At 40.1% G+C, this 12,186-nt stretch overlaps 1 protein-coding gene across 2 annotated transcripts; it reads right to left on the bottom strand.

Annotated features, from left to right (window-relative positions):
* Positions 1-281: 281 nt before the first annotated feature.
* On the bottom strand, positions 282-11,329 carry apbb1 (amyloid beta (A4) precursor protein-binding, family B, member 1 (Fe65)). 2 transcript variants are annotated; one of them, XM_075473128.1, is made up of 14 exons: positions 11,189-11,329; positions 8,616-9,280; positions 8,194-8,399; positions 8,048-8,107; positions 7,123-7,202; positions 6,955-7,021; positions 5,213-5,359; positions 4,747-4,874; positions 3,906-4,020; positions 3,719-3,803; positions 3,542-3,622; positions 3,309-3,424; positions 2,940-3,116; positions 282-2,765 (listed from the first exon to the last, which is right to left on the bottom strand). In XM_075473128.1, the coding sequence occupies exons 2-14, from the start codon at positions 9,256-9,258 to the stop codon at positions 2,610-2,612; spliced, it is 2,061 nt and encodes a 686-aa protein (XP_075329243.1). In that variant the 5' UTR covers positions 9,259-9,280; positions 11,189-11,329; the 3' UTR covers positions 282-2,609. The 2 variants fall into 2 exon arrangements, with proteins under 2 accessions (XP_075329243.1, XP_075329242.1); XM_075473127.1 differs by having other exon boundaries at positions 4,732-4,874.
* Positions 11,330-12,186: the final 857 nt, after the last annotated feature.

A 12,186-nucleotide genomic window follows, 5' to 3' on the forward strand; every position in this document is an offset into this window, starting at 1 on the left:
GTCAGCGCACACGGTAAAACCGATGTCAGCAGCTCGATTATATATTCAAAAGGTCCAGACAGCCTGTGTGGGGCTTCTTTACATTTTAATGAAAAATCTAGGAATGACAGATAAAGCCACTGATAGGAAATGAAAAAAATAAATAAATAAATCAGCGCTCCCACAACCAGAAACCAATGCAGAGACATTTTCAGGGTCCAGACCTGCCCTTTGGAAAGCAATCTCTCCACAGCCACCGGGCCTCGCACAAACATATCAACGAATACCAAAAGACCACAAGATGAGGAGTTATGATATGTTCACATTTATTGTGCAGTGACTTTTATATACATACATTTTATACACCTAATTTACATGACCAGAAATAAATTAATCTGCTAGTGTTCTTTAACTCATCTGGCTTCAGTGTTGCCACCGACTGGACACAGCAATCGTAGGAGAAAAAGCACAATAATTCCAAGTGACACATGAGTGACAAGGCAGTAATATGAGTCAATGTAGGTTAATTTTCTTTAGTCTTATACTTTACATATAGAGAGGCAGTTTTAAGAGTTTTGGAGCCATGGCTTCCAACATTTTTAGAAAACCTGATCTTCACAGAGCTTTGCTTTCACAACAGACCTATTTTCTTTCAAACCCTTCTCTGAACATAAATATGTTGTAGTGTCTCACACACGCTTCATGTGCTGTGTAGCTGTACCTACAGGACACCTTTTGGCACTCTGATTTCAGCTTTCTTCTAACTGGAAATCCCATCATTATGAGATGTTGACAACTGGTGCTTCAGTTTTAATGTAATGCTCACAGCTGATGAGCGAGATGACTGAAATGATTTGATAACTTTATCTTAGGCCACACGTGGACCGTTACGCTCCGTGATGTTTAAAAAGAAAACGTTACCCAAGCTCCGAATGCCTTGTGCATTCTCAGCGTTTGTTGCTTACTTGAGAAATAAATATGATATAAAGCAGATTTGTAAACTTCTTCTTCGGAGGTCAGTTAATTTGGGACGTACCAAGCTACGAAGACAAAGTGGTGAAAAAAATGCTCTGTCGAGATTAAAATGGCCAAAATGTCTTACAAACTGCATCTTTAATATTTGAGATGACCATTACTATTGTGCTACATACAGTATTGATCACTGACAACAGACAAAAGATAAAATACGACTTGGCTATTAGTGTCTTCTTTATAAAAACTAATCTAATGAGTTAATGTGACAATAGTCTTAATTGTGTACATTGTAGTGTGTGGAAACAATAAAAAAAAAAAAAGCATTAACTGGAGAGGCCAGAGCCCGCACACGCGAAAATGGACAAGGAAAAAAATAATCTAATATAAACCACTGGAAAAATCATCTCTTTGTTTCTCATTTACACAAACTGTAAATACAGACACTGACCTGCTCTCATCTTTTGAGTCTGAAGCGACAGTAAGTCTAACTTTCTACTTCTAGCTTATGGTAAACACTGACACTAACTAGAGTGACATGCCTATTTAACACAAAAAACATTACACCAGTTCCAGCCTCCTCTTTCCATACAGGAACACAAAGAATTTACAGGATACACTGATGGCTCTTAAGCACTAAACTGCTGCAGGCACCAATAACTCTAAGCTATCAAAACATGCAGCTTCTGGTGAGTTTCTACAGTACTATTCAGGAGTTGTTGTTGGTAAACGGCTGTGCGAAAACCCAGAGTTTTGTATCTTTTATTACTATTATTTCTAACATAAGATAATGATTTTCAACATGGCTCTGTTGTTCCATTGGCCTCATACCCAATCTATTCAGACGCGCTCATTAAAGTGAACAAATAATAGCAAGGCAGCCGTCTCATCACCACATCATACCGACACATCTGGTTATTGCACACGAGCACTGAACTTGCAAATGTTCATGCAGAATGAGAACAAACTACACTCAAATCAGTGGTTGCTCAGGAGTGACAGATGACCATACAATTCTTTGGAAGACTAAATTACATCGTTTGGGAAAATCTGGGGCAGAACTACATTGCACACGAGTGTGACACCTACAGTGCTTCTATTACAGCCTAAAGTAGAAGAGAGAGGTGCAGCGATGTTTGTGGAAAGAAATCAGTAAAGGATCCTTGACACCAACTGATGACTGCGTTACAGTACGTTCTTAAGACCGTAGAAAAAGGAGGAGCGTTAGAGATGAAAATTGCACTGAGGACAAGCTAATGAGAGCTTTTCTGTGAGGGAATCCATCAACCTCTCTCTTTCAAGCAAATTCATGTGTCGGCATGTAAAATATACATCCATGTCCAACATTCATGTCATTGTTTTTCGATTAAAACACAAACATACTAAACCCAGTAAAAAAAAAAAATTCATTTCATGTAAGAGGCTTCTTCTGTTTGGAGATGAAAGTTTGAAATTCTTACTTAAAGTAAAGTAAAATTCAATTTTATCTGACACACATTTCCCCCACAAACTACTCCACACACACAACAAGCGAATAAACAAAAGAAAGAGTTGTAAGGCGAATCAGTGGCAGGATAATAAGAGAGTACATTTACATGTGACAGTGAGTAGGGGCTGCGGTGATGGACCTTGTGTTTAATGGGAATCCTCGCTCAGACTCATGGGGACTGAGAACCTGACCTGTAGCTCTTAAAGCTGCCCAGAAGACTCTGCACCCCCTTCTTGACTCGTCGCGCCACAGAGTCGGCAGGCGGAGTGGGCAGGCAGGAGGCCAGGCTGGGTGGACGCGCATCCAAACATTTCTGGTAACGAAGCTGGAAATGTGAACACACACCACACAAATGGGCTTTATCAGACAGTAGACGCAACACTGAAGCCTGCACATAAACTGCGATTCACATGTGTGAAATTACACAAAGAGCAAAGAAAGCTCATCTCTCTGCAGTCCATCATCACATTCTTATCACATCTCTGCTTTTATGACTCACCATGCAGGCCGCCTGCACAGCCTCACTCAGGCTGGCAGCATTGGGATCACACCAAAACATGTGACAGGTGAACTCCCGGGGACCCTCCGCCATGATGAAAGCAAAGGTGCGGACGTCCTTTCCCACACCCATGAAAGACAGAAAACGCACCCTGCACTCTGACAGCACCTCCTCGTCCTACAGGCAGAAATATACACCGTCAAGAAAAGACAGAAGAGCGCCGAGTGCCACAAAACACGCCTACAACGATTTAAGGCACAGGAGAATTCTTCTGTTTTCACACAAAATGGGAACTTTACGAGGTCAAACCCAAGGTATAAACTACATGTTTAAGCCGACTTATTTTCACTTGGGTTAGTTTCCCGTTACCTGTTTTGAAAGTATGGTGAGGGTGGCTGGTGCAACATTCACAGAGACGGGAGTCCAGTCATTTCTGTCTTTGCCATTTATTGCTGCCTCTAATGCATCATTGATCACTTCCATTCCTGTCAAGCATGCACACAAAATATGATTCACAGCATTAACTACAGTTACAAAAAAAAAAAACAACAACAACTGGAATCATAATGATGCCACAAAAATATCCTTTTTCTTTTTCTTACCTACTGGTCGAGCCACAGCCTCACCACCAAGGTAATAAACATGGAAGCGCTGGAAGAGTTCGTTCTTTGGAGCAGGAAACTCTGTTCAGAAAGCAGAAAGTAGAAAACCTTGCATCACACGGCTCCAGAGTCTCAATTAGGAGGATATTTAAAATGTCTAAAGAAACACTGCTTTACCTTCAATTGGGATGACAAAAGGTTTACTTGGGTCAGAGTTGAGTCTGCTCACCCCTGGCCTGGTTGCCTTTCTCTCCATCATTATCTGAAGTAAAATTATGTGAAGACAACATGTGACTTTCAAAGAGGAGATCCATGCCTTCAGTGATTTCATAATGAAGCTAAATTGAATCCAATGAGGCCTGACCTTTGAACACATCTCATGTAAGCTGGTGGCGATGTTCTTGGCAGGTGAGTCACAGCGGAAAACATGACACTTCAGAACTTGGGTCAGGTTGTCTCGAGCCACATAAGCAAAATCCCTGCATGTGAAATCAAACGGAAAAAGGTCACATTCGCACATTAAGTCATTTGCATGTGCTTAAGTGTAATTAACACACATACAGACGCACACGCAGACACACTTGTGCACACAGCAGCAAATGGCAACGCAAAAACATGTTTTTAAGGATAATAATCATGTATACCTTTCCCTGTATACGATGGAAAATGCAGCATGAAAGGAAAAAACACATGTTAGAGTAATCCGTGTCTGTAATACTATCACCGCTCCAGCAGAGGGCAGCAGCAGCACATAAAAGAACAGTGTGGCAGATTTGGTTCATTATTTAAAACGACAATAAACCACAACATGCAGAATCAGCAACGCAGAGGTGGAATTTTCAAACAATGGGAAACAAAAGTTGAAACTACTTCCACTCAAAGCAGGTATTACCACATTTAAAGGCAAGAAACCTGACAGTTACATCAATTGTGAAAAAGTGAATTCATTGCAAAAATGCTGTCACTGAGCACCTCACACAAATTTAATAAACTTCAACTACACATTCATTTAATTTTCTTTCCACATTTAAGATGTTTACAAGTGGAGATATTTAAATTTTAATATTTCAATGTAGAAACGTGCATCAAACATAACAGGCTCATGAATGAATAAAGCTTTGATTGAAGCTGCATAAAGGAAGGAGATAAATAAATCAGAGGTAGTTCTACCATCTTTAATTTGCCCTTACGTTGAGGATACTGACCTGCCGTTGTCTCTGCCGACACCCCACACACGGATGCTGCCTATTGGCTGAGCATGAAGCAGAGTCTGACCCAGTGGGTCGATCAGCTTCATGGTGTCATTCTCCAGGACCATTAGCATGTCTTTGCCCTGTGATGACACACACACACACAGTATGAGCAACCTCAAGCATTCCACCTGTAAAATTTGACCGCTAATAATTTAAGATAGTTGTTCATGGTTAGTTTAACTTAAATTCCTACATCAATTTTACCAGAGAACCTACTCCTTCTTCTTCTAAATAAGGTCAAAACACATCTTTAAACATATGGCTGGCGCATCACTATAATCACTTTAACCAAGATGAATGGTGGCTAGTATTAACTACCAAACACAACTAAATGCTGCTGTGTGGGATAGTCAAATGCATCCACGTTGAACTGCTGAATACGCTGACTGTCACTTTACTGTCAGTAAAATCCCCTCACCTCTCCCCAGATACCAGCAGTGTCATCTAGGTTGTGTTTGTGATACGAGAGCTGTCTGATGCAGTTGTTGACAGCAACACTGCTCTTGCCAGGTGCCATGTCCTCCTCAGACATCTCCACCCAGCCGAGGGAACGCACAGCAAAACACTGAAAGCACAAATGTGCAGCATATTATTAGAGGAAAATAAACACCCCCGTGCTTGTAAACATGAAAAACACAGAAATATCAGGATTTATCGAGCCACAAAAATATCAACTGCACTACACTGATCCACATACCTAAACGAGCTGCAGACAATAATGTATCTGCATCTCGAAAAAAACAGAGAACTTTTGACTTTTCCAAGTTCCAGATTAGAAAGAAATGTTCGTCTGATCGAATCTAAAAGCCTTGGACCAGTTAACAGCCACGGTGTAGTTTTCTATTTAAAAACCTGAGACCCTAAAGTCCTTTTCTAACTTGTAACACCCTCAGCTTTATTGATTAGACAGAGCAAAGGTATTCTGTTATTCAGACATAGAGACATTAGCGATGGAGAAACCACTGTACACGCTTGATAAAATATGATGCAGAATTTTCCCACAATTACATGTCATGTTGCCATAACAATTCCAATTAGCTTGACAAGCACACTGTGGTCATTTAGAGCAGTGTTCTAGGGCAGCGGTCCCCAACCAGCGGTCCCCAACCACCGGTCCGCGAGACATTCCAAACCGGGCCATGAGATTGGGGGGGAATGGAAAAAAAAAAAAAGAAAAAAAAAAGACATGGAAATCGGGAATTCTTTCATTTCACTCGCTAGATTCTATACTTGGAAACTGCATAGATTGCATTATAGGAGGCCGATTGTGCACGTTTATTGTTTTCAATGATGACTGTCTGTCTGTCATCATATCCTAATTAGTAAAAGCGTCTTCTAAATGTAATGTAAAAGAAGTGAATGCATAATGCATATAGAAATACCCCCCACCCTCAGTGTCTGTTGAACGTGAAGTACAAAAAAAAAGTAACACACCCCCCCCCCCGACAAAATAATGTCTGCTGTGGAATTTAGTAATATGCTATTTATTTAACACAATTTTAAAGAAGATAAATCTTCTCCAGTTTTGTGATGAATGTTACATGAGTTATGCCTGTTAATGTATTCTTAAAAAGAGAGAGAAATGAGTTTTGTTCATGTATTCTTGAAAAAAAAAAGAGAAAAGTTACTTGTTTAAGTTAGATAACAAAGGAAGATTATTTTGATTTAGTATTTATACTATTTTGGTTAATTATTTATATTTCAAGAAAATGTTTTTTATTCTTATGTTGAATTGAACTGAGGTTAAAAAAAAGAGAGAGAAAGCCTGAGAATTTTATGTTCAAGTTAAGGACATTAAATAAAATGATTTTCATGTAATAACCACTGTGTTGCTCTACTTTTGGAGAATCATTGCACGCGTTGTATGTGTGAGGGGGTACTTGTGGTGTGACAAGAAGGCTCAGGGGGTACTCAGGCCAAAAAAGGTTGGGAAACACTGATTTAGAGCGTACCAAAGGTGTATTGAAATGACTACTTTTCAACCTAATTATGCTTGAACAGCTGGTGTGATAGAGGACTTCAATGCTCTTACATAACCTGCCGTAGCTGTTGTCAGTAAAATCAATTACCACATAACTAATAGAAAGGAGTGAACGGCTGAAAGGGGATTCATGTACTCTTACAGTATTGGTTAAACTCAGCATAAGACATATGATTTACCTTAGTTTCTAGATCTGTGCACAGTGGAGCAAGCTTCTCTTCTTCCTCAGACTGGGAGCAATTGTAACTGCAAAGCCAGAAGAAGTAAGTTAATAACAGGCAAAGCTAACGAGTTACAACTGTACTAAATATTGACAAAGTCAGTGGACTTCAGTGGACGCCACATACTTCAGGTTGATCGATGCATAGCGTAGAGTTGCTCCCTCAAACTCCTTCAGACTTTGATCAGATGCAACCTCTCCCTCCTCCTGAACACAAACATTAAGGTTAATAACGCAGGTTTAATTACACTGTAGAAACTAAACACATCAAAAGGCACAATAGTTAGTTTTAATACACTGAATAAAGCATGCAATAGTTATCCCCATGTATTGAACAAATGAATAAAATCATGAGAAATATTTGGTCAGTAGTATCTTCTTATATTGGCCCGGCTAACAATAACACAACACAAGCAAATTGTTACAATATTAAAGTTTCATGTATCGGGACATAAAAAATAAAAATGATCATTCATAATGTCGAGGAGGAACTAATTTGAGTCCATTATTCTACAGTGAGAATATTCATGACAGATCCCCACTTCCCAGGAATGGACGTGCCAGCAAGTTCTCCCCAAGGTCAGATGCTAATGCAATGCTCAGTGAAACTGCAAAAAGACCGAAAAAGCTGTACCTCAGACTCTACAGGCCTCAGTTAGCATGTTAAATGTTAAAGTTCATGACAGTACAATTAGAAAAAGATCTAACTAGTATGGCTTGTTTGGAAAGGTTGCAGGAGAAAGCCTGTTCTCTGTAAAAAGAACATGGCAGCCCAGCTTAGGTTTGCAAAGATTAATCTGGACAAACCACAAGACTTCTGGAAGAATGTCTTTCAGACAGACCAGACCAAAGTGGAGATGTTTGGTCATAATGCACAGCAGCACGTTCGGAGAAAACCAAGCACAGCATATCAGCACAAACGCCTCATAACAACTGTTAAGCATAGCGGTGGAGGGCTGATGATTGTGTGTTATACAGGCTGTCATTCATGCTGTCATTTTAACTGATGGTAAAATGGGAGTCAGTCAAATTCAAATCTGCCAGTGACTCACTTTCCACAGTTCCCCCTCACCAGCACCTTCGTCTGTGCTGGAAAGTTGAGCCCAAGATTCCTGGAAAATGTAACAAAATCTACGATCAACAAGAGATTTTTCCATTTCAGCATGTCCACCCCCAACAAAATGTCTGTTAAGCTCACCTCAGGTTCCTCACAGGGTGTAGTCTCCAGGGACATAGTGGAGGACATCACTGAGTCGCCAACTTTACCCAGGGGTGAGGGAGGCTCCCACTGGGTGGTGCCAGTGGGAATATGCCAGTAGTAGGTGCCCGATGTATCTCGCACTCTCATCCATCCTGAAGGCAGGTCTGTGTCGGTCTCAAAAGCACTCGAGTCCCAGAAGGACTCTAAAAGGCAGGGAACACAGTGGGAAAGTTGAAGTACAGACTAAAGTTGTACAATACACCAAACTTACGAGAACAGATAAACTGGGACAACAACATTTGAGCTCTGTTTTTCTTTTCTATAAGTAGATTACTGTCTGTTTATGCTGCAGCATCAAACTCGCTCCTGTGGGAACAGACATTGGATAGACTGAGTGGTTTCAAAGTCAACTTATCTACCTCGATTGCCATTTGGAGAGCTGTCGGCGGTGTTATCCTGAGACAGCGCAGGCCAGCTGGACTCTTCATCGCTTGGTGTCCCGTTCATGTTGGAAAAGAGGAGGCAAGCATTTCTCCCCGCAACGCCGCCTTCTCTGGGAGACTCTGCGTTAACCTGGTCGGACACATTTTCTCCTCTGCTGCCACTTGATGTCTCCTCATCTTCCTCCTCCAATTTACTTTCCTTATCTTTGTCATCCTCTTCTCTCTCTTTATCTTTCTCCTCTGTTGACTCCAGAGTGTCGATGAGTAGCGGCTCATTAAGGATGTTCTTGGACTCCTCCTGACTCAGGCCAGGGGTCATTGCTGTTTTGGGAGACTTGGTCTGCTCCTCGTTTCCCTGTTGTTCTTCCTGAGTGATGTTCGGGTGAGGAAAGTCTTCCTCGTTTCCATTCTGGTTGATATTGCAGTTGTGGTCCTGATCCTGTTGGTTCTCGGCTACTTTCCGTAGCTGGTTCTGGCCTTCTTTCACCCACTTGGCATTGTTGCCAGTGGACTCCTGGTCGCACCAGTGGCTACCATCATTCAGCTTGTTTTTTAGCTCTTCATCTTGCTTTTGTTTATTCACAACATATGTCATATCTTCATCATCATGACCGCCCATGGTAACTTTCCATGTAACTAATCTGATGGAGACAGAGGAAGAGATTTGTTGTCATTACAAACTGCATGCTACTTGGCAGGGTGGCTATTAATACAAAAATAATTCTCAGACTTTAAAAAAAACATGCACTGTGCACACAATCATTTCTATACACATTTCCAAATACAACCCTTAAACGTTCTTTAAACATTATTACTTTCAAAGGAAACACATTCGTATGATTACAAGGGTACGGCCTAAAGTTAAGGGTAATTTAAGAGTAGGAAAATATCTTTCAGAAAATAACACTTTTGAAATAACCACTCAAATATTTTTGCTGCAAATGAGTCAATGAGGTCTTGTTCAGGAGAGCTGATGCTAAAAAAAAAAAACAACTCTCCTCTGGTCTACAGAAAATGACCATTTGCTCTTAGACGAGGGGTAGTATTATGGTGATTTACCAGGCCAACTTAAACAAAATAAAAGTATGAGCTTCATAATAGCTGTGATGTCAATGCAGCAGGGCGAGTTAATGAGATCATAGTTTCCCTTATTTCTCTGCAATTCGATGTTTAAACAGACACTCAGTGTTTATGAATACCGCCCTATGAGCCACATAGAGAAACGATTCAACAAAAAAAAAGGAAAGTTGCAGGGAAAACACAAAAAGATGTTCAGAAAGACGTTTAACATGGCTCTGTAACATGGCTCTCTGATGGTTGTTCAGTTGAACCAGCTTTGAACTGACCGAGACGAAATGCAACACGTGGTTCTTCCGTTAAAAGGTTTACAATAGTTAGACTTGGTACTACAGAGGTTTTTTTTTTTCCAATTGTTTGTTTTCCAATTGTAGGCAGCACGGTAGCATAAAATATACCAACACCAAGATTCATACGGTGATGTGGAAACATTACAGATCACTAAGAGGTGAGTACACTGTAGCCCAGAACTACTGATCAGTTCAAAAAGACAATTAAACCCTAATATACTTAAAGCTTATAACAAATACACACAGAGGAAAAGTGTTTGTGTGTTAAGTCACATCAAACTGGGAGCACCTCTTCAAGTCAGGTGCCTGCATGGTGGAGCTTGGTTACTGGTATTGGTAAAAATGAGACTGATATATATAAATAGAAATCTGTCTTTGAACATCAGTCACTGCTCAATTGTGTTCATTCAAGATTTCAACTGCCTGGCTAGCCTGCAAAGTCTAAAAATTAAGACCCTGAATATTCTGAAAAGCTAAAATTTATTAATTTGTCATTTCCTGTCATTTTTTTTGTTACACCTTCCTACTCTATATATCAAATGGTAGACAAATTATTATGGAAAACTTAATTTCGGTCTGATGCAACTACACGCTAACAAATGCCTAATAACTTAACTTTACAGAATGAGGAGGGGGGACTTTGATGTTAAATGTTTGGTAATAATTTTGGAATAATTATAAAATCCCTCTTGATTAATACAATCATTGTGTGTATTGTATCTGACAACTGTCAAGCTACTGGTAGCGTCTATCTAATGTGAATGAAGTCCGTTTCTTGTTCGTATACGCCAGATAAGCCATGAATGTGGCAGCTTTCACTGTTGGATACGTTGGACGAATAAGAAACGTACTTCCGGGGCTTCACCTTCCATTTGCCAACACGACCTTTTACGTTTCACATTTTAAGCTAAACACAACCACCCAGGGCATCATTTTAGACACAGCCAGGATAATGGTAGTAAAAATTCAGTTCTTAAGCAGGCTACAATCTGAAATACAGCAATACGCATCAGATGTCCTCACTGAAGCTGGAAATAACGGGCATCATCCGCCATCATCACCGTCTTCTCTGCTAGGCTAATGTTAGCTAGCTAGCTAGCTAGCTGACGTTTCCAAACAGGAGCTTCAAAACGTCCGAAGTAACACCGATTTATCAAGATAATGTTCAGAATTCTCACTTACCAATTCCACCAAACCCCCTGCTGTCAAAATATGCTGAATTGTGTGAGCTAACTACATATTTCCACAACTCGTGAGGAATCGCTCGGTTTCTGGGTGGTGTTTTCAGTCAGTGGGATCGGCCAGTGATGGAGGACGAACCTGCGTCACGGCTTAACGTCACTGCCAGGGCCCACTGCTGCCCCTCAGGCTCAGAGCAGGAAGAGCTTCATCAATCAGCAACGTCCTCTTCACTGTTTTTGGACATGCTGATCCGGCACAGCATATCCCTGTCTGTCGAAACTAAAGTCATCACTCATAGCGTCCGTGAAAACGGCTTTAACTACAAAGTCTGATGCGTCAGGAACGGGACTCTGCACCAAATGACGTGTTTATCTCAAGAAACCACTTTTTACGCTCATTTATCAGATATGAAATGTAAATAATACATTGACAGTAGTCTTTGGTTCAAATAGATATGCAGTACATATATATGTTTTTATGTATATATTCATTATGTAATAAATACTCTTTAAATATTTATTATTATATTATTATTGTACACATCTGCACCTTTTTTTTAACTTGTTTTTACTTTAATTGTTTTGCACTGGGCACAGGAGAAGCTCTCCAATTTCGTTGTACATTGTATAATGACAATAGAGGGCATTCTATTCTATTCTATATAGATCAGTTGAATTTTATCATTTCAGCTCCATTGTATACATGGAGTATAACTTATGATAAATATACTGTAAAGTCTTTAAACAAGAGTAAAGACTTTACAGTATAACCTTGTATAACCTTGTTTTACTCTTTGAGGACTTTTACTCCTCAAAGAGTAAAACAAGGTTTTACTCTTTGAGGAGCTCATAATATTGCCCAGTTACAACAGACAACCAACAAACTTTGGTTGATGGTTCAAACTTGATGGTTTATTGGAAAGTAAACAATCACCACTGTAGCTTATTGTATAGTAAGAAGCGGTGGTTTACCAGCTAAAGAGTTTACAAGGCTGACAA

This window comes from Odontesthes bonariensis, chromosome 9 (genome assembly GCF_027942865.1).
Source record: "Odontesthes bonariensis isolate fOdoBon6 chromosome 9, fOdoBon6.hap1, whole genome shotgun sequence".
In the NCBI taxonomy this organism is placed as follows: domain Eukaryota; kingdom Metazoa; phylum Chordata; class Actinopteri; order Atheriniformes; family Atherinopsidae; genus Odontesthes; species Odontesthes bonariensis.